This window comes from Eleutherodactylus coqui, chromosome 1 (genome assembly GCF_035609145.1).
Source record: "Eleutherodactylus coqui strain aEleCoq1 chromosome 1, aEleCoq1.hap1, whole genome shotgun sequence".
Taxonomy (NCBI): Eukaryota; Metazoa; Chordata; class Amphibia; order Anura; family Eleutherodactylidae; genus Eleutherodactylus; species Eleutherodactylus coqui.
This window is the reverse complement of record NC_089837.1, coordinates 195,727,237-195,750,094: the sequence shown is the minus strand read 5'-3', so window position 1 is coordinate 195,750,094 and position 22,858 is coordinate 195,727,237. Positions and strand designations below refer to the sequence as shown.

The following is a 22,858-nucleotide window of genomic DNA, read 5'->3' as shown; positions in this document are numbered from 1 at the left end:
GTGTATCATCCAGTCATACAATAAGTGTGCAGTGTTACAATGAAATAAACATACAGACAAAAATGTTTAAAAGATACAATTATCTTTCTTGTCCATAGCAACCAATTACAGCGCAGCTTTAAATCCATATAGTGCTCTTGAAAAATTGAAGTTGTATTGTGATTGGATGGTATGGGCAACAAAGAGTTTTTATTGTAGATGGCGTCATAAATCTGCAAATGAATGTGATTGCAGCAGGAAAGGACAGGATCTTTTGTCCTTAGGGAGAGCACTTAGAAGATGAGTGAGTGAAGAGACTTATAAGGCCATTCTCGCTCCTCTGAGCAATATGCAAATAAGGGAGATGGAACAATACCTCTGCAGCGCCACTTATAGGAAGGCAGCATTCCTGCAAGTCAATGTGAAACTCTTTATACAAGCCTTGTAACAATGGCTGTAGTGGTGCTGCAGAGGTATTGCTCCATCTCCCTTATTTGCAGCAGGACCACACAGGGAAAGAAAGTTAGGGAGTATTGTTTGTGTGTACTGCTCTCTCCGCATGACTGCCACATTGCACAGAAACCTAAGCACTAAGAGGCTGGTCACTTTCCTACAGCATCATATAGATCATCAATTTGTCAGGGACACTAAATGCATATTAGAAAATTATGTTTATTGCAAAAATTGTCTACATAAGGCCGGCTCACACAAACTGGTCAGATTCCAAATGTGGCGGCCCACAGCAGATTTCGGCTGTGAGCCCGGCTGGTGACCCTGCATACCTCATTAAACTGCAATGCGGATAACCGCAGGGGCTCGCAGGTGGTCAGGTGCAGTACTTTTTTTTCTTTGTTTGTATTTCCCGCATTGTCGCTGAGCAATGATGCAGGTACCCGCAGCCCATACACAATGTTAATTGCGCATGGGCTGAGGGTCGGACAGGCTCCACTTACATCAACGGAGGCCATCCGCACGGATTCTGCTGCAAAATAGAGTGTGCTGCGATTTTTTTTCCGCTCATGGAATACGCAATTTGTATCCGCGAGTGTGGAGGAAAAATCAAAAGTTCATGCCTTTCAATGCCCGCGGATCATCTGTGCGGACAATGACTGCGGAATCCGCAATACAAATCTGGTCGTGTAGGACTCCTCTTACTCTTTACATTACTAATACTAGGAATCCCGTAAATGAGACCCTACCCTGTGTGCATGATAAAAATCAGCTATTTGTGCTTGCCATACCTACAGAAAAGAGAAAATCCAGACATCCAGGCAGCTTCTGAATCATCACATTCATACTGTTATTCTACTGTAATCAAATTAGAAAATATTATTTTACCCGGACATTCCTTTGCTGGCAACAAAACTACATATGGCGTTACATGTTGATGAAGAGTATCCGAGAGGCTGCTGAAGGTTAGCTCATGGTCAGTGACGTTGACACCTGGAAAGTTGCAAAAACATGTTATATTACACAACGTGCAGTCTATGATCTCCACCGATAAAGCCATTCATGAGAGAAGGCTGCAGATCACAGTTGCTTCAGAGAACAGGAAGGTAGGTGCTAAATGTCTGACTGCTGGGGTCTACTGTTGGGGTCCCAAAGTCACTACCATTGATGTCCAGTGTCCCCCATTATTCCTACCCCATGATCCAGCAGTTTTAACCATAGAAAGTCTTCTAATTTCTAGGCCCACAAGAAGACCCACTAAATTGTCTAAAACGTAGAAGTGAAACCAAAGCTGAAGAGGATGGGCGCACCGAGCAGGAGGGCAGCCGTTGGGATCTCACTGGACCTCACTCGGCAACTCCAGTCATTCTTTTGGTCTTGAAATTCTGAGTGAGATTTCTTCAAGTAGCAGATGAGATTGTCAAACAGCTTCTTGTTCAGCTCTTCTTGCAATTGCTGAAATACAAAATGAACGCTTTAGCTGCTTTTTGCATTATTTTTTGCTAGTAGTATTTCCGTTTTTATGGTTATACATCAAGAAAAATTTAAGGGATATTCCCATGGATATGCCATAAATGTCTGATAGAGGAACCACATACTGTTACCGCTTGGGGTCTCAGAGAAAGGTACAGTAGTAGCAAAGTTTAACTTGAGACCTAAGTGGGTTAGGATAAGACCACTCTAACACGGGCCGTCTTTTACAGCTTTTAGCGCGGCACTTCAAATACTGCACTAAACACCTCCATTGATTTCAAAGGGGATTCTCAGATAAGCGTTCGAGCGAAACGTTTCTAATGTCGCGATTTTCAAGCGCTGTCTGCTCTGCTTTAGTGTTTTTCAGCGATTTGTAACGCTCCTCATCACACATTGCAGAAATGAGATGCGTTAAAAAACGCCGTTGTACACGTTTGAAAAAAATAAAATGCTGCGTTTTTACAGACGTCGGTGTGAGAGCAGCCTGACTTTCTGTGCCAGTGTCTATTTGCACTTTCAAATGCTTTCCAAAGGCTTTTGATGTTAAGACAAGTTCAGTAACTTCAGTTTTCAATAATGTGTTGCAGAAAGTTAACATAGCCAAGTTAAGGGGGCACTAACGTTTCAGAAAACTTGTGCTCATCTAATATCTTGCGTGTGTGTCTCAATCTTGAATATACTCTCATGAATTTTTTTTCTACTGCCACTGTAAATCAAGGCTGAAGTGCAGCCCCTCTGCAATCCACTGCTTGTTATTAGGCATTCAGCTTCTATGGTAGAAGTTAGAACATCTTCTTAACTGTGGGGAAGGTGCTTTCTTCACAGGCTCCCTGCAATCACATAGCCCTTAGAACTGCAGTCAATATGAACACAATCTCTGCCTTTCTTGATGTTATATTGACCTAACCTGCTATGTGCAGTTATAATTATGTTGCAGGCAAAGCAGCATAATTCTTATTGGATTGATTGATCTTTATTAGCTGCTTTACCTGGTCTTGTTTGTTTGCATGGTCACAACATAAATAGAAATCTATATATATATCTGATGGATGGAATTAAAATCAGAAGTGGATTCATGCATCACTGGAGACCATGAGAAATCTATAGCAGAGATAACACACAGGCCTGGTGACCCCCTAACACCAGTTTAGAGATCATAAAACTTTTACATCCCTTATCAGTTGACTAATTAAGTGCTTATTGCTCTACTCATCCTGTGTTGGTATTGTTTTAAGTGCAAATTAATCACACCATGTCTGTGCCTGTGCAGGTCTATGTATATGTGTATATATGAGACTTTGGTTTTATTCCATTGGGCATAAAGAAAAACCCTGAGTAGGTTGGAAAGCTCACTATAACATCATGTATTATTTGTCAGTAGAGATGAGCGAGCGTACTCGGATAAGCACTACTCGCTCGAGTAATTGGCTTTATCCGAGTATCGCTGTGCTCGGGTCTAAAGATTCGGGTGCCGGCACGGAGCGGGGAGCTGCAGGGGAGAGCGGGGAGGAACGGAGGTAAGATCTTTCTCTCCTTCTCTCCCGCCCGCTCTCCCCTGCTCCCCGCTGTGACTCACCTGTCAGCCGCAGCGGCACCTGAATCTTTAGCCCCGAGCACAGCGGTACTCGAATAAAGCCAATTACTCGAGCGAGTAGTGCTTATCCGAGTACGCTCGCTCATCTCTATTTGTCAGCCATTACAAGGTAGCATATCTACAAGATTATTTGGTTTCTCTTTCTGATAACAGTCATAAAGATTAAAGAGACACACACAGGATATTAGATGAGCAGAAGTTGTCTGAAACGTTAGTGTTTTTTTAACCCCTTAACGCTATAGGAAGTACAGTTACATCCTGCACGTTCGGGGCATGTATGAAGATTGCGGGGCGATCTCGCTCCATACATTGCGGCTGACGGCTGTTTCTCAGTGGAGCTGTTATAGCTCTTTAAATGCCGTGACTGATGTTCCGGGGTCCCGTATGTCCCCCTGCAATGAAATTACAGGTTGCCGTGCGGGTGTCATGGCAGCCGGGGGCCTTTTGAAAGGACCCAGAGCTGTCATAGCAGAATGCCTATCAAGCCATGCCTGTGACATCGTACTGACACATGGATTAACGTTATTGTGTCATTTATATTGCAGTGTTTATGCCATAGAAACAAGATGCACTCAAAGATGGCGGAATTTAGGTTTTTTTTCCATTTCGCTCCACTTAAAAGTTTTTCAGTACATTATATAGCACATTAAATAGTACCATTAAAAAACAAGCCCTCAGACAGCGACGGCCATGGATAAATAAAAGGGCCGTGTCCTTAAGGGGTTAAATGTTTGCTACAAAAGTTCATTTCTAGTGTCGCCGTTGGAGCAGAACATTTTGGTCCTTGATCAGTTTCAGTGTTCCTATTTCGTCTTAATGACACATACTGTATAGCCATTCTTCACAAGCCTTCAGTAAGGCTGCCTGACAATTGTATGCGTTATGTAAATTAAATTACTGTAGCTTCAGGATATGGTTAGAGTAACGACTCTAGTCCATTGAGAGTGAACCAACCATTGATCAGAACCCATCTACTAGTCCTCGATTTCTAATGGATTCCACTGACCTCTGTCTGAGACTTCATCTGCTGCCATAGTAACTGGTAGCTCTCGAAACGTATTCTGCAATCTTCAGAACTCTTCAGACTTTCAATAAAATAGTCAGCTGGAAATAAAGAGAGATAATGGAGTTCCAAGATATGCATGCAAAACAACGCTCCAGACATTTTAGGGGCAGCATTTTGTTCAGGACGGCTATGTATATCCATTGCAACTAATATATCTAACATAAAGAAGAAAGCATCCTACCGTGCTATGTCTACAGCATCTATGCAAGTCTCCAATGACACCGTATGTGTAGTCTGATCATGCAGATATATTCCCTCCGCCGCTACCCCCTGAATCTTGCTAACCTACGAGAGAGACTTCTGAGCTGCATTTTCCCATAGAATCCCAGCTGGCACAGGAGAGAGGGAAGACACGGCACGAGGACACAGACAAAAGTATACTTCACACAGAGGGCCCACTTGCAGATTCACATGCAGACATGCCAAAGAAAAGAGGTCTTGGAAAGAAGAAGGCCACAAAGAAACCAGGCAACAAAACAGTGCAATAGCCCCATCCACAGATACATATCTGGTGCCACTGTATTGTCCGATTCATCTCACTTTCCTTCGCAGAATTTTATCATATGGCCTCACCTACAGCTTGTACGCCATATTGAAAGATAAAGGGAACCTGTCAGCAATTTCCAGCCTATACAACTACTGCAACAGAATACTGACATATATCTGTTACCATCTACTGCAAAAATACTCTATTTAACCCTCTCCAATCCAATTTTTTCTGTAACCCACATACTCCCCAACTTATTTTTTTTGAGTGTGATACTTCTTGAAGCAATCTCCAGGATGAAGTCCAGGCTCCTATTGTATGCCTAACCATAGAAACAGTTTTTTTCTCCTTCCGCCTTTTCATTTCTGCTGCAAACCATGCAATCCTTTGTTGATTTTTTTCATTTTGCATTAAGAAATGCATCTTCCCATTTAGTCTTTCGTCAAAGCTGATGGTCTTACCCCGATTCTTGAATTTGTGTTGCTCCCGTTGCCTACAAGCTGAGTGATGAGATTCCTCCTGAAATAAAGGTGTGCAACTTTTCTCCACTATCTTTCTTAATCAATGAGTAAAGGATATAGCTGTTTACAACGGCAACTTTCATCAGCCAACTTTTGTACTTTTTGTAGGACCTCCTTATAAATCTGTAACATCCACAGTACTGATCAGCATTATCCACTCCTCCAATAATCTTTTTTTCAAAATGAACAGGCTGTTTCTTCCTAAAATCAGTGATCAACTGTTTGAGGCCCAAAGAATGTACTTAGCATTGTCACTAACCTCTTGCCATGGAACAAGAGGAACATCATTTTCAGATCACATTGACAGGCACATAATTGATATTCCTGTAGTGTCTTCTTTTTCAGATCACTTGGAAAAACCTTCCTAGAAGCCATAACTGTCCCTGTTATATGTATTTTCATTTCATGCAATTCCTGAGTAAGTGGAGGGCTCGTGTAGTGTAGGCGTGATCGTCTGAACCCCTGGTTTCTGCTTGCAAAAGTTGTGCCAAATGAGACAAAAATGGCAAATTGGGTCAAATAAGACTTTATTGTTGTCTTTCCATAATAGGGAATGTGAGAAAACACAATCCTTTTCTGAATCACACAAACAAAAAATCCTTGGGCCCCTCTTTATAGGCTTCTTCATTTAATCCTTCCTTTGAGAACCAACTGTGCTCTCATTTATAGCCACATTTCTTCCCGCTACATGAAGTTCTTTGCATTTCTTGTCAATGTACTCACTTAGGCCGCCTGCACACGGGCGGAAATCCCGCGGCGGGATTTCCCGCTGGATTTCCGCCACTGAAAGTTTGCATAGGAGTGCATTACAATACGCACTCCTATGCAGACGGCCGGGGTTTGGCCGCGCGAAATCTCACGCGGCAAACAAACCACGGCATGTCCTATTTTTGGGGCACGCACTCACCCGTCCGCCGGCTCCGGTCTGCGGATGCACCGGCTGCGCCGCAGCCAGCACATGGAAGAGCCGGGGCCGCCAGGCGCGGGTGAGTACGCGCTCGTCCCTGCAGGCTCTTGGGTCGGGTCCCGCGGCGAGAATTCTCGCTGCCGGATCCGACCCGCTCGTCTGCAGGCGGCCTTACACTCCTCACCTTCTTCTCCCTGGGGTACGCACACTCCCTTGTGCTGCAACAGGAGGAACTAAACACAGCATCCAAAATATTTGTAGAAAATAAGAGAAACCCTCTTTGAAGTATGGGTTTGGTCTAGCAGTCCCTTGGTAAAATAGTTAACTAATTCTCCTTCAAATTCAGAGCCATGTTCACTATTACATCACGGAATGCCTTCATTTATGCCGAAACGTCAGTCCATCAGTGCCACATTGAATATTTTGTTAGTGAAGTCACCTTTTGTTTTTTTTTTCACTGCATACATATTTATCGCGGTCACAATTTCACCAAAAAGATCATCTGACAAAAAGTGTGGGCAGTTTAATAGGCTGGAAATTGATTCTAAAATGTCCCTCTAAGGCCAGGGGTCATGTGACCAAAGATCAGCGAGCAACTTGCATTCTTATTAACGTCAATGGGGTCACAATGCGAGTCACAATTGGCCTCAAAACTGCAGGGTGCAAAAAATCTCATAAAGCTCTGGACATCTCCATAGGTCTCACGGACACCACCAGCTCTCGTTAACATTGGCTGCTCACAGACACCTTGTGGCTAGTCTCCTGGTTCAAAGCCAACATGTTCAATCCCTCTTTCTATTAGGGGACTAACAGGCTACTCCCATACACATTATATTATCACTCAGTCCTTCCCAAATCAGCAAGTTCAGCCAACACTAATCTGATAAGTGAGGGCAGTTATGGGGCTCATGCCCACAAGCGTTGCGGAATATGCCCACGGATTTACGCCACGGGAGGATCACGATTAAAAACAAAAAGTGGCTGCTGGTTATCGCGGAATTCTGTAGTCTCCATTATTACTATATTAATGGAGACCTCCTGCGGTGTAAATCCACAGCAAATAGAACAAGCCGCAATTTATTTTCTGCTGCGGAAATCCGCTGAAGAATTTTACATGTGAGCATTGGCAGGCAGAAAGCTAGTAGGTTCATTAGAATCTAATAGTTGCGGAATTCACGAGCGGGAATCGCGGTAGAAATCAGTTCGTGGGCATTCACCCTAAAGAAACACCAAATAATATCTTAACACTTTCTTTTAATTTCTTGTTCTTTGCTCCTATTTTGTCTCATATTTCAAATTAAGCTAAGAAATATGTATATATCTGCTCTATGCATTTTAGGAAAGCAGTCATATCCCCCTCCTTCTCCTCACAATTCTGTGTCTAACCGCTGGACAACCGGCTGCAGCAGGAGCCTCCCCCTAGCTGTTCTCTTTAATTTGGTCGTTAATTTCTATGCTCCGTGTTTCTTTAAAAGGGAGAACTTTTCTGCTTTGATTGGACCTTTAAAGGGGCATTCCCACTAAACCTATTTATCATCTATCCAAAGGATAGGTGATAATTGTATGACCACTGACAGTCTGACTGCTGGGATCTCCAGGGATCATGAAAACAGTGGTCTTCAAGTCCCCCTAATGAATGGAGCGGTGGTGTATGTGCATGACTAATGCACCGTCTATGGAGATAGCCAAATGTTGTGCTTGGCTATCACTTTCAGTCCAGTCCAGGAACATGGGGGGCCACCGTTCTCGTGATCCCAGTTGGGTCACCAGTAATTATATATGTATCACCTATCCTGTGAATATTAATATATTTAGTGGAAAATCCCCTAAAGAAAGAACCAGATTAGTCTTCCCGCTAATCTGTACCACATACACACCTGCTGTAAGAGAAAGCTTTTTCTTCTTCGGACTAGGCTTGAACACAAAGCAGCCCTTAAAGTTGGGAAAGAAATGTAACAGCTGATGTTAGAGATTATAATTATTCATTAATGACATATATAGCTACCATTACAGCTCCCATCCGAATTCCTTGCAGTTCTAAATACGTTCATTGATAAAAATATGGATGCACCCAGATGAACATGTTGGATTACTGCAAAACTGGGCATGCAGTTATGTCTCAGGCAGATGTGTAACTGGTTAGTGTTGTGGTCTGATTAGACACCAGGGGCCATAAAGTGCTTCCATTGTTGCCCCACAAAAAAAGCTCTCAAAGGCTACTTTCGTGTAGTGTACCTCTTGTGGAGAGATCGTTGGCCACTAGACATTCTTCTATGATGCCAGTTACATTCTGAGAGTAGCCACCTAAACTCATCATATTGTTTTAATTGCCAGACAGCCATTGGTGGAGCTCGGCTGAGTGTACTCGCACCCTAAGGCCTCATGTCCACGGGCAAAATATGATTTAGGATCTGCAGTGGATCACCCGCATGCGGATCCGCATTCCATAGGGATGCATTGACCACCCGCGGGTAGATAAATACCCGGATGGTCAATAAAAGTGATTTTTTTTTAAATGGAGCATGAAAAACAATGGACCATGCTCCATTTTCGTGTGGGTCTCCCGCGGGGACGGCTCCCGCAGGCTTCTATTGAAGCCTATGGAAGCCATCCGGATCCGCGAGAGACCAAAATCGGAATATACTCACCTGCTCCGGATCTTCCCTTCTTCGCAGCTTCATCTTCTCTCCGTCGCGGCCGGATCTTTTTTCTTCGGGCCGGCGCATGCGTGCGGCACGCAACCAACGTGCCGTGCACATCCGCCGGGCCGAAGAAAGAAGATCCGGCCGCGACGGAGAGAAGATGAAGCCGCGACGAAGGGAAGATCCGGAGCGTGCGAGAGGTGAGTTAATTCTTCTTTTCAGCCCTCATGTCCGCGGGGCAGGAGGGACCCGCTATGGATTCTCCATGGAGAATCCGGAGCGGGCCTGATTTTCTCCGTGGACATGAGGCCTAAGGCCATGTTCATACGGGGCAGATCTGCCCTCCGCACAAAAAACCTGCCGCATTAACATTAGCAGCAGAGTGGACAATATTTTCAACATCTTGTTCACAGGCTGCGGAAAAAGTCTGCACAAAACCCATGCAGAAATTCACAAGGGAGTGGATTTTAAATCCGCAACATGTTAATTAATGCACTGGATACGCTGCAGATTCCATGTCACAAATGGCACCAAACGCTGCTGTTTCTAATGCGGATTTCGGCTGCAGATCTGCTGCGAACATTCTGCACAAACCCGTTGTATGTGAACAAAGCCCAAGATCTCATTCACACGGGCATGTGCAATTTTTTAGTCCACTAAAAACGCCCTGCTTTCACTGGGTATGTATGTGCATGTGTTTTGATGCGTGTGCGCATTTTTAATGGCTGTATTGCATCCACACTCAGTGCATTTTTCATGTGCGACAAAAAAATCCCAAATAATGTAATTGTTTTCCGATTGTGGCACTTGCAGGGATGTAGATATGTATGTATGTACAGAACTTCACGCCTACGAATGCGATTATTAGCACACTAGTTAACCCTTTCCAATCCACTGTCTGACCTGTGAATACATAATGATTTAAGGCTGTACAGCTCCGATGTTGGAAGACGTCCGTCGGGTTCTCTTACTGTGTATTGCCAGCCTCTCTGCTGTCGGAGCCTATCCAACGTGTCACCTCATGCAGTACTGGCTCTAGCCAGCATATAGCGCAGTTGTATAATGGCAGAAAAAGAGTAAGCCCCCTAGGAAAACCAGGATACAAATTGGACTGGAAAGGGTTAATACGTTTATTTGGTTCTTGAAGCGCTCTGACTGCATTTTTTAAGTTTTGAACACCAACATGAAAGATCGATCATATAATTGTTACACCAAGCCACATGCCAAGGAATAAAATTGCTGATCCCTGTGCACAATGTCAGGCCATCTTCACACAGCGGATAGTCCCACGCGAGTTCTATCTGTGTCCAAGACAGAACTCACACGGGAAAAGAACCCAGTCATTTAATAGGTTCCTTCACGCAAGTGATTTTTCCCTTAGACCAATGGTCCCAGTTAGAAAAATCACTGCATTCCTATTTTCGTGCGAGTCTGAATAGGACTTGTAATGTGCGGACGGATATGGACGAGCTCTGTGTGCTGTGCGATGGGGGCAAAACAGGACCAAAAACACATTATTGTACCAATCAAAGAGGAATTACCTTGGAGACTGATGATGTAGTCATCATGGATTCCTAGAAGGGAATACAGAGAGAGTAGATTATGCCCTGAGCGCGCTACAGACACCTTACACAAAAACTCTTCTTTCTGTCCTCATCTGCCACATTTGGGCGCTTCTACTGCACATGTGGTTACCCACCTGCCCGGGATTCCGCATTCATGCTCCGTTCAGGGAGCAGGAAAGGGGAATCCCTGCAGCGACTGGCTCCATCTCTTGACAGTAGTGAACAACGTCAGATGGACCCCATTGATTATAATGGGGTCCAATAGCTTTCCGCCCAGATGACCAGCTTTTTAACGAGAGGAGATGTGTTGCATGCAGCACAGATCTGTGATGGAACCTCTGGCTGCAGGTACGAGGCAGGTGTGAAGCCGGCTGGGGGATCATATTTTGATCACTTAGGTTTTGGGTTCAATCTGTAAAAAACAGATCTGACAGAGCTAAAGTACATGTGAACATTTACCCCATTTTCTTGCCTTAAGTATCACAGGCTCTCATGACATCTGCTGCTGCCCGCAGAGCCCGTTGTGCCAGAGGGCACTGTACTTGATGCAGGCGATGGTGATAAGTGTCAGGAGGTAATAAGAGTCCAGCTGGAGTAGAACCCTATAGTCATACTATGATACACACATCAGATAGAAATCTGTAACCGTTGCCTATGGCTAATCTTTTCACTAACGGGGGCACTGTGCCATATTTTTCACCACTATCTCAGCACAATATGGGGGTCCTCAAATACAGCCTTGGCTTTTTCAAAGGGCAACACATCCCAGGGCAGGGGTAAAAAGTTGGCTGTTTGGAGTTAGAACACATTGTTAGGCCAGATGTTTTATGGGTGGGCAGTAGACCACCGATTATATATCTGTGCATGGCCTGAAAACCACTGCAGTCTACAGTTTGTGATCCGACTCCTGGACGGCTCTGGTACAACTGATGCTCTGTATGTTAGGAACGGACGGAGAACACAGTGGGGTCAGACTGGCATCAGATGCCCTCCGAATGGCCGGCAAGGTATGGCCAGCTAGAAGAGAACAAGGTCTTAGTACCCATGAGAAGAGGCAGACCATCATATTGTTTTAATTGCCGGCCAGCCATTGGTGGAGCTCGGCTGAGTGTACTCGCACCCTAAGGCCATGTTTATACGGGGCAGACCTTATAGTCAGCGCAGAAAGTTCAGACTCCGTATTTAAGGCCTCCTGCACACGGGCAGGACGGACCCACATGCAGGATTCCCGCAGTGGAGTTCGACCCTGTACCCGGCCGCTGACCCCTGCATACCTGTCCTTTGGCACTCCATTGAGCATACACAGTACCTGCTGGTGCTGGGGGTGACGCGTATCCCGCGATACTTCCGCAGTGCTCATTGCGCAAATGCCACGGGACGAACGTCTTCCATTGACTTCAATGGAAGCTGGCCATGCATAACCCGTACAAAATCGCTGCATGCTACGATTTCTTCTCTGCGAGCGGTAAAAACGCAATTGATTTCCGCTAGTGGAGATGGAATTGCGTTTTGCCATTGAATGCTATGGGCTGTAGTTGCTGCAGACTCTGGAGGTGGACGCACACTGCAGACTCCGCAATGCAAATATGCCATGGAAGCACAGGCCGCCGCACATGCGCGGCGTAGGTTTGGTTTTTTTGTAAACTCCTGCTTTCCCGTGGAATCCCGGCTTCCATTGACTTCAATGGAATCCGTCTGTGGAGGAACCGCACTGAAACGGAGCAGGCTGCGATTTTTTTTTCCAGACCAAAAGGTCCACAAATCAAACCAGCATGCTTTATTCCATTTGCGGCCGCCCATGTTTCCGTAAGGGCGGCTTGATTTGCGGATCCACTGCGTGGTTTCCACAAATCAAACCCGCTCATGGACATTGGGCCTTAGGCTAGGACTGCACAGCAGTGGCCATGACAAAGGTGGCACCATCATGGACTACAATGTAGCCCTGCAGCATTACAAACTACTGGAAGTAAATGTGGGCAGAACACGTCTTGCAGGTTGTTGGGTCAGGGCAAATTACCCTCCCTAAGGCCTCATGCCCACGGCCATGTAGGGGTCCGCCAGCAGAATATCACAGCGGAGTCCAACACGGCGCCCCCCAAAGACTCCTACTCACCTCTCCGGATCCGCCGCACAAGTCCTGTCTGGTATGACGCGCCGGCAGTGGGCAGTGATGCGTAATCACGTGATACTTCCACTGTACTCACAGTGACTACAATGGAAGCTGGGCGCACGTTTTCCCGCAGCAATTAGAGCATGCCACGCTTCCTTTCACGCTGCGGAATTCCGCAGCGTGAACATTGAACCTAATAGCTGTGGGATAATGCTGCAGATTTCCGCCGCGTGAAATGCAGCAGAAATCTGCCAGTGGGCATTAGCCCTTAGTTTGTGATGTTGCGATCATTGGCTGAATGCCCATGTGTTGCCTAAAGTTGCTATGTAGCCCAAGCCTTGTACAACTCCGTTTTTTTTCGGCTGGGCTCACACGAATGGGTCAGATGCCACACGTGGGAAGCCCCGCAGTGGACTCCGGCTGTGAACCTGGCTGGGCACCCCGAGTGCCTGATTTCTCTATATATTACGGATGGAGCGGCGGTCGTGCACATACAATTCTTCTTTTCATTGTGTGTATTTCCCGTGACGCTGCTGATGCCCACAGCTCATACATAATGTTACTAGCGGGTCAGACGGCTTCCACTGACTTCAACAGAAGCTGTCCGTGCGGATCCTGCACAGAAATAGAACACACTACGATTTTAAACCCGCCTGCGTAAATCACAATCCCTCATCTGAGAGGCCGTGTGAAAGGTCTATTTTTTCAATAGGCGCGGAATACCGCGAATCGTGTGTGCGGGTGACGATCACGGATTCCATAATTGAAATCTGATTGTGTGCAGCCGGAATCACTGCTAGAAAATGCTGAACCTGGGACCACCGCCAAGAACGATAGCATGGTGGGCTGCGCCATTCCCTCCAGCAGAAGATGCCAGAAGTCTACAAAAACCTACCAAAACAAAGACCTATTGGTCTCTGTCTCACCAGTTTTCAATAATGACCAAGATAGATTCGGTCCAGGGGCTCCATTTTGGGGGATTTTAAATGGCCCTCCTGCGGGGACGGAGAGCAGACCATCAGAACCATCTAGGGGGTTTAATGCAAATCAGATCTGCTAGTAGGGACGGCAGTCTGTGCTGTAGATGAGCGGGGGGCCCAGAGGCGGACCCCACCGGTATATATATATATACTAGTAATATAACAGCACACACTCCCCTGCAGTCACATGCACCCAGCGGGTCCTGTCAGTCCCTCAGCCCCCGGCCGTAAGAGCGCCCCCCTCCTCACACTCCGGTAACACACCTGCACCCAGCACCGCTTCCTTCCCGCACACTTTCAGGCCAGGCAGGTCACATGACCAGCGCGGGCCGTGATTGGACTAGCGCAGTTCCGGGGGCGGGTCCGTGAGCAGCACGTGTGTCCTTGTAGTGCAGCGCCGGCCTCCGCTCCCCGGTCACACTCCCTGCTGGTACAGCCGGTGCGGCGGCGGTGGCGGCCATGGCGTGTTACTTCAGGAGGACAATAGCCGAGCAGGTACTGAGGGGTCCCCGTCCCTCCGGCCTGCTGCGCGGTGCATGCTGGGAGATGCAGCTTCTGGGTTTACAGTCCCCATTTAGTTGTTGATACACAGAGAAGAAAAGTCGGATTTTTTTTTTTTTGTACAAAATAAGTAAAATGTTTACATTTTGGGAAATTGTGAAGTTTGTTTGATTTGGAGATTCTGACGTTTTTGATTGGCTGTAAGGTCAGGGCTCATTCCGTGTATCACGCGTCGGTTGCATAGGGCAGCGATTGTGCACCATGCATGAGCGGTATGTCATGGACGCCATCATGTGCAGTGGGACTTTTCATTCCCCGCGCCGTCTGATAGCGGCATTGCGTATTAAACAATGTATTGCGTATGGGCAGCCTTGAATGCACAGTCATAGAGAACTATAGGATATGCGATAAAATAGAACGCGCTGCAGTCTTTGTCACGCGTCTATTACACCCACCATATATACCCGGCGGGTTAATGAAAATCGGGAGCTTTCCCGGACTGCATTCACCGCAAATTACTCTGCGTGTTTACGCTCATGTGAAGGAGCCCTTCTGTTCATATGTAATATGTAGGAAAATACACCATATTAGGGCGGTTCCACACGGCTGTATGCACTACTATACTCGCCGTTACAGAGCGTAGTTGCGCATGATTTTTTTTTTTTTCGTCTGGCTATTTAAACTGGGCCCCAGAGCGCAGGAGTTTGTAAGCCAACGCAGGAAGACGGGTCCTGCCCTACCTTTCCTACGCCTGGTATTAACCACATGTGGGAAAGATGAGACAAGTCCCATCTTCTCTCGGGCGTGATATTAACGGGTGAGAATACCGCGAAGGAACATAAAACCATTGAACTCAATCTCGTTATGCGGTAATGATTTTAATGGCTGCATCACTGGACTAAAGGCCCTTTTACACACAATAATGATTTCTCAAAATTCGTCCAAATGACTGAAAATGAGCGATATCGTTACGTGTAAATGCGGCCATGGAGCACTTTTTGTTTGAACGATGAACTTTAAAATCCGTGGTTCAGCCGCTGAAGGACTGAGCAGATACCTTCCATCTGAATGCATTTTGCTCATCTTTGAATAGACTGGGGTAAAGTTTTTGCAGAGGGTCCCCCAGTGTGTAAACCTAACATAGAGCCCGTACTCCGCTCTCCCCACTCGTCTGCTGATCTCATCTGCTGTCAGCCTGAGCCGTCTCCTATACAGGCTCCTGCAGCCAATGACAGAGCTCAGTGTTCGTTGTTGAGCTCTGTCATTGGCTGCAGCGGCAGATTTATGTGACGTCACAGGCTATAAACAAACAGCACAGTAGAGATCAGAGCCACGAATGGGACCAAGGGGAGGTAAATATGAGCTATTATGTTTACACACTGGGGAATGCCTTTGGACAACCCCTTTAACTCCTTCCCGCTCCAGGGCGTAATTTAAGTCCTGGCAGCGAGGTACTTCCCGCAACAGGGCGTAAACTTACGTTCTGAAATAGCGCGAGATCACTTATAATCTCGTGCTATCCCGCAGCGGGAGACAGCTGTCAGTCATAGCTGGCCTCCCGCTGTTAACCCCTTCTCTGCCGCGATCTATGTAGATCGCAGCATGGGAGCGGTTCACAGAGGGAACGCGCTCCCTCTGTGACGTCACTGGGTTAACGCGATATAATCGCAGAGAGCCCAGCTGGTTGCTATGGCAACAGGACGCCAGACACTGGCATCCTGTATTGCCATAGCCTGTGATCGCTGTATAAGCGATAATGCATGGCAGGGCAGTAGCCCTGCAATGCCTTATCACAGCGATCATTAGTGCTGTGCTGCAAGTCCCTCAGAGGGACTCAAATTGTGTGTGTAAAGAAAAAAAAAAAATCTATGCCAGAATTGATGCGTTTTCTCTCCCTGCTGTCATAAAAAAAATTATAAAAGTTTCACAATATAGTCTATGTACCCAAAAATGGCGCAGATAATGCAAAAAACAAGCCCTTATACGGCCGTATCGATGGAAAAATAAAAAAGTTAAAACTTTTGAAAAATGGAGAAGAAAATCCTCCAAAAATCGTTGCGTCCTTAAGCCCAAAATAGGTCAGGTCCTTAAGGGATTAACTTCAATGGGAAATCTCGAGCACAGACTCGAAGAGTCACAGTTCTTCAGGGCACCGCTCTTGGACCATCTCTGTCGCCCCCTCATCCTTATGGTTGGTGTGGGGCATGACTCCACACAAATGTCATCTTCTAATGTGTTTTTCTGACGCCCCTGCTGTGGCCATGCATGTGCTTAACATGTTTATTTTTAGTTATTCAGCTTTTAAAAAATCAATGGCCTGTCCTCGGAAATTGCGACTGTCTGAAGCATTGGATTTCAGTGCATCTGTTCAAATGGCCGGAAAAGATAGGACTTGTCCTATCTTATTGCTGCAATACGTTGCCGGCTCCCATAGACTCCTATGGGAGCCATCAGAAAAGGGGAGGGGGGTGGAAGCTAGCATTGCTAAAGTCCCTCCCTTTGCCGGCAGCTCCCATGGGCTGGGGAGAGGAGGGGAGGGAGCTTCTATTGCCACGATCAGCCAGCAAAGGGAGGGGGAGAGACTTTAGCAGAGACTCTTACACACTGCCCATCGTTGCTTTCTCTTGTTCATGCGATTTTTGGCCATAATGCGGGTGACCGAAATCGCTACACCTGTGTGAAAGAGCCCTAAGGGTGCTTTCAAACTGGCAGATCATCTGCATGGTAACAAGCGCCGACCATGAGCATGTTGGTCAGGGCTTGTTAATAATCACACGGACAGATCTGCAATATGGGGAAGAACGATTGTTCATGCCCTTACGGTCAACCAGCAGGCATTTTTATGTATACATAAAGGAGACGATCAACCAAAGAACAAGCGTTTACTAATTTGTCAGCTAATTGAGGAGATGAATATTCGGGTGAACATGCCCGATAATTGAGTCTTGTAGAAGACCCTTAAGCTCTACAATGTATAAACTGGTCATCCTATCTGCTGTAGGTTTCACGAACTATGGGAGTGCCATCAGAAAGAATACTGCCCCACATTCATGCAGGTTCAGTCCACAGGAAAGGGTAAGATCTCTTTTTCCTCTGTATCTATTATCTCAGTTACTGTGATATACACCAGTCAGCTATAACAATAATACCCCCTGCCCAGTATTGTGTAGTTTCCTCTAATGCCACCAAAACGGCTCTGACTCGTCAAGGCGTGAGTTGGCTTTCAGCGGTGCCCAGAGCAAACTGATGATTACCCAGGGTGCTATGTCCGCCTGTCTCCGTGACGGCTGCAAGGGAAATGGAGTATTACATGAAGGTCGTTCAGATAAATGGCTGACCTGTAATACAAGGACGGCTGGTAGTCCGCTAGAACAAGAGCTGCTTATGGTTCTCTGTTCCGGCTCATGGAGAGGGCACCTGCCCTAAAAGGGGATGTATTCCTAGCACAACTGGTTTATGTCCTTTAAGTTGCAAGGTGGGCCTCCATGGATAGGACTTGTTTTTTTAGTACTTCCCACACACATTTGATTGTATTGAGACCTGAGGAATTTGGTGGACATGTCTTGAGCTCTTCGTCATGTTCCTCAAACTATTCCTGAACATGCTTTGCATTGTGATAGGGTGTGTTCTTTTTCTTACAGAGGCCACTGCTGCTAGGGAATACCACTGCCATAAAAGGCTTGTACTTGATCTGCAGCACTGCTTAGGTAACTGGTACGTGCCAGTCACATCCATATGAATGCCAGGACCCAAGGCTTTTCAGCAGAACATTGCTCAGAGCATTACAAGGCCTCTGCTGGCTTGCTTTCTCCCCATAGTATATCTTGGTGCCACCATCTTGGTAACTCTTCTCTGAACTTGCTCCAGTTTGTCTGTCTTTTTTTTTTAAAGTGGGAAACCCAGAACTGGACACAGTATTCCAGATGAGGTCTGACTAAGGAAAAGTAGAGGGGGATAATTACCTCACGTGATCTAGACTCTGTGCTTCTCTTAATACATCCCAGAATTGTGTACCTTTTGTAGATGATAACCTCTGTATACTATGAAAACTCCAAAAGATCTATGTTGGAGAGGCTCTGACCCAGGTGTCTCACCTTCACGATTTGGTTCTTGTTGCTAAAATCCTTAAGCTTTTTTTTAACCTCTTTTAACACTTCAGCTTTCTAAAAGTGACTGTCCACTTGTTGCCCTACACATCCCACCCCTTGACTTGTAACGTGGGTGAAGACTACCATGTGTAAAGTCTCTTCATCTGGATATCCTGATCACATCTAGTACAAAGAAACAATTCAATCTATCATGACAAGAACTACTGTATGTCCAGTACAATCTGAATACATTTCAGGGCCTGCACCTTCCTTATCCTCAAGTTTCTTTCCAAGATCAGAGTCCGGTTTTTAAAATGTAAAGTAATTGCGTCATACAAAGAAAAGCAGGGTGGCTTAACAAGTGAGGAAGATCAGTCGAATAAAGGTACTTTAAAGGGAACCTGTCACGTCCCCTCAGCATCATAAAGTAAGTTATGGTTCTGTTAGGGGATGTGACAGGGAGCTTGAGTGATGGATCTTTTTGCTCGCTCTCTGGTTCCTGCAGTGCTCGCTGCTGAAGATCGTGCACTGCAAATCCAACTCTCTTCTCAGTGCGGTGCTCACGCTTTATCATAGACTTGTATAGGAGAAGGCGCCCACAGGACTGTGAAAAGAGTCAGGTTTTCCGTGCTGGCACGACCATCAGCAGCGAGCACCACAGATACCAATAGCAGGGGAGTATAAAAAAATTCCTCACCCGGCTCCCTGCCACATCCCCGTACAGCACCATAACTTAGTTTATGGTGCTGTATGGATGTGACCGGTTCCTTTTAACTTTAGCACCCCATGAAGTTTGTGAGGATTTGAGGGTTATGATTATTTGCGATATCTTATGCATAGTAACATTTGTTTATTCGTTTACATTCCCTTTAGCGAATCACCTGATTTTTGGCTGTTTCTGAAGTCTGTATTGGATGATCCTCTTGAGGCAGCCCATTACCAGGAAAAGGCAGAACAACTTACAGACAAGGTATTGAAAAGAAAGCATAAGTTTTGTTTTGTTTTTTTCTTTTGTCTACAGAATAAATTTTAGATTGATACCATGTGCATGCTAACAGTGGGTTTTTTTTTTGGAAAATATATGCATTTTAAGGAGTTTGGAAAATACCTAAGTTTTCAGACAACTTCTCATCTAATATCCTGTGTCTCAACAGACTTGTAATATACTTTTATTTTTTTATTTTTTTTGTTTTACCACTGTAAATGCAGTGAAGTACACTTACTGACGTGCAGCCCCTCTGCAATCCACTGCTTGTCGTTAGGCATTCAGCTTTTTCCTAGTCATTTCCAGGACAGCACCACCTGAGAGATCGCCTCCCAATAGGACAGGAACACACTGAGAAGTTTAAAAGCTCCCCCCTTCCTCAGTATCTTTTACCCTTCCAGGAGGCAGGATCGAAGAGGGCTGCTGGGGAAGATTCCAGCAGGATTACTTACAGGGATCGGAGGTCAGGAAGTTGGTCCTCCCTTCCCTGGAATCGTCTCCCAGGAAGATGCATCGGGCAGTTCACCCGGGCCGGATTCCTCCCACCATGACACATCCGGGGTTTTATGTGGGGGACGCGGTCTATCTTCTGCCTTCTCCCTGGCGCTGCTGGTCCACGGGAGCTGCGGGCGCGGCGCTCTGAAGCTCCCCTAGACAGGGGGCAGAGTCTGTGGCACCTCGTGACCAGTGTGATGATGCAATGGCGTGAGGGCGTGGCCAGGCGGCTGAGGCGCCAAATTTGAAAAGGAGTCAGAGAGAAGACACAAGTGCTGAAGTAAAGCTCTGCAGTGAAAAGCATTTCTGTCCATAAGTGACTGCAGTGCTAGCAAAAATGAGTACTCCAGCACTGGACACTCCCAAAATGGCTGCTACCATGGGGGTCTTAAGTAGCCCGTTGGGTATAAAGATGCTTGATTGTATGTAATGTTAAATGAAATATCACTGCATTTTACTTGTCTCTCCATGTTAGGGGGACAAGAAAATAGATGGCCCACCAAAACAAAGACCAAAAAAATGTGCTCAAAAAGTTTACCCTCCGCATATGTCAAACTGCTATGCAAACTATGTATAGCCAAAGTTATAAAAGAAGAATCTAGCAGGTTTATGGAGGACATTAGACAGCTGATCGGGGATCGACTCTAAAAGAGGTACCATATTTTCAGATGTCAAGGAGCACCCAGTCCTTGAGGTGTACTCGGACGAGTAAGATTACAAGAAATTTCTATTTAACCAGGAGGACCTTTCCGAACTTATAAAGTCAGTCAGGGCTACCCTCAAAATGGAAGAACCCAGATAACCTCGCACTATTCAGGATGAGGTTTTCAGGAGGCTGGGGGAAAATCGTAGACACACTTTTCCAGTCCATAAAAATATCCAAAAGCTGATTTAAAAAAAAACTAAAAAAGTGGGGTAAACCTGATACAGGATCCTTCACGGCTAAAAGGATTAAAAGGCGCTACCCATTTTTGGAAGAGGTATGCGCAGATTGGGAGGAAGCGCCCAAGGTGGATGTTCCCGTAGCTTAAGTGGCCATGCGAACGACCCTACTGTTTGAAGACGCTACGCAGCTGAGGGACCCCATGGACAGAAAGGCAGAGGGTCTCTTGAAAAAGACCTAGGGGGCAGCAGCCAGTCTACTCAAACCCCGCCGTAGTGGCCACCTGCTACCCCCAAGGGGGGGCAAAGGCGAGGGATTCCTCTTCAACCCTCATCAGGGGAATTTACCCAAACCAAGACCGATGCAAAAGCACCTGGATTCCACTAATCCTACACCAGGGGTACCAAATAGAATTTAATTCTTGACCACAGGATGCTCCGGTCACTAATGACATCTTCTCCAACGGGGGGTGCGGAACCTGGTCAAGCTGAGAGCAGTAACCACTGTCCCTCAAACAGAAAAATCAACGGGCCATTACTCCAGACTATTTTTGATCATAAATCTAAAACCGCTAAATGCTTATATAAAGTATTGAAGATTCAAAATGGAGTGAGTAACCTCAGTGGTGAGACTAAAAAAAAGACAGTACCTTCATGGCATCCATAGATTTAAAAGACTCATACTTGCATGTACTGATCCATATGAACTCGCAGAAATTTCTCAGGTTTGCGCTTTTCCCCTTCGATAAATCATCAGCCCCCTGCATTTTTACCAAAATCATGGCAGAATTGGGGGCAAACCTAAGACAAAAATCAATCCTGATACTGCCTTACTTGGACGACATCCTGGTTATAGCAGAAACCAGGGAGCTCCTAATAGAACATCTGTCGAAGACTGTTCACCTTTTCCAGTACTTGGGGTGGATAATAAACTTGGAAAAGTTGGACGTAATTCCCAGTCAAAAAAAGCTGTTTCTAGACATCATGCACGACTCAAAAAAACAGTGCTCATTTCTCCCCGATTCAAAGATACAGGGGCTTCAGCTCAAGATCAGCGCATTTCTGAAAAACAAAACCTGCTCGATCAGGGAAGCCCCATGTCATTACTAGGGAAGCTAACTTCTTGTATTCTGGTAGTGGCATGGGCTCACGCGCACTCCAGGGTCCATCAGAGTGCAATTCTGGGGGCCTGGGACAGAAGTCAGTCCTCACTCGAAAAAAGGATGTACATAGAGAACTCAGTAAGCACATCCCTGCGCTGGTGGCTCGTGACCCCGAACCTATCAAGGGGGGGTTACTGGCTTTAAGGCCCAGCTGTGTGCATCACAACAGACGCAAGTGCCCAAGGCTTGGATGCTCATGTCGGGGACTTATTTCTTCAGAGAACCTGGGCCCTGCAAATCAGAGATTGGCCTTCCAATTACAGGGAACTCCAAGCATTTTGGGAGGCCCTTTGGAAATTGTGCGATTTAATGCGCAATCAGCATTTGAAGATCCTGACAGACAATATTACAGCAGTTGCTCACATCTGGCATCAGGTGGGGAACAAAACTCCCATTCTTGCAAGTCCTCTCCCAAAAAATTATTTGCTGGGCAGAGGAGCGAGTCCTATCGATATCGTCAACCCACCTGAAGGGAACCTTAAACCAAAAAGCGGACTATCTCAGCCGGAAATGCATAGACCCAGGGGAATGGTTCTGAGGAGTTCCACATTTGGACCTATTTGCATTAAAAGTAAACCAGAAGGCGGAGAAGTTTTCCCTCAGCCCGGAAGATCACCCAGTGGCAGTGGACACAGGCTCAGGATTGGGACAGAGGGTTGGTCTACGCATTCCCCCAAATTCCGCTAATCCCAAAGGTCCTCCAGAGATTCCACTCCCAAAAATGCACGCTTATTCTAGTAGCTCCATTCTGGCCAAGAAGAGCTTCTAAAGAGCCTAAGCCTACAAGATCCAGTCCTCCTGCCTGTTCAACCAGACCTTCTGACACAGGGTCCCCTAAGACATCCGGATATAGCAGGCTTTCGCCTTGCAGCTTGGATATAAAAAAATGCTGCTGGGAAGCCGCTTCTCCGAGAAGGTAACACAAACCTTATTAGCAAGTAGTAAAATCACAACCAATAAGATTTATCTG

The 22,858-nt window shown here is 46.1% G+C and overlaps 2 protein-coding genes across 3 annotated transcripts in view; one reads left to right on the top strand and one right to left on the bottom strand.

Moving 5' to 3' along the window:
* Positions 1 to 14,097, bottom strand: part of ORC3 (origin recognition complex subunit 3) — a 62,758-nt gene extending 48,661 nt beyond the window's left edge. For both annotated transcript variants that reach the window (XM_066605203.1, XM_066605212.1), the window contains exons 1-6: positions 14,039 to 14,097; positions 10,661 to 10,693; positions 8,355 to 8,409; positions 4,503 to 4,600; positions 1,740 to 1,884; positions 1,318 to 1,422 (exon numbers count right to left, since the gene is read on the bottom strand). In XM_066605203.1, coding sequence (XP_066461300.1) covers positions 1,318 to 1,422; positions 1,740 to 1,884; positions 4,503 to 4,600; positions 8,355 to 8,409; positions 10,661 to 10,687 — 430 coding nt within the window. In that variant the 5' untranslated portion in view covers positions 10,688 to 10,693; positions 14,039 to 14,097. The remainder of the gene's footprint in view (positions 1 to 1,317; positions 1,423 to 1,739; positions 1,885 to 4,502; positions 4,601 to 8,354; positions 8,410 to 10,660; positions 10,694 to 14,038) is intronic.
* A 15-nt stretch (positions 14,098 to 14,112) lies between these two features.
* The window catches only part of RARS2 (arginyl-tRNA synthetase 2, mitochondrial), a 48,941-nt gene continuing 40,195 nt past the window's right edge, over positions 14,113 to 22,858 (top strand). Inside the window, exons 1-3 of the mRNA XM_066605190.1 lie at positions 14,113 to 14,269; positions 17,277 to 17,350; positions 19,237 to 19,333. Of these exons, the coding sequence (XP_066461287.1) occupies positions 14,234 to 14,269; positions 17,277 to 17,350; positions 19,237 to 19,333 (207 nt within the window). The 5' untranslated portion in view covers positions 14,113 to 14,233. The remainder of the gene's footprint in view (positions 14,270 to 17,276; positions 17,351 to 19,236; positions 19,334 to 22,858) is intronic.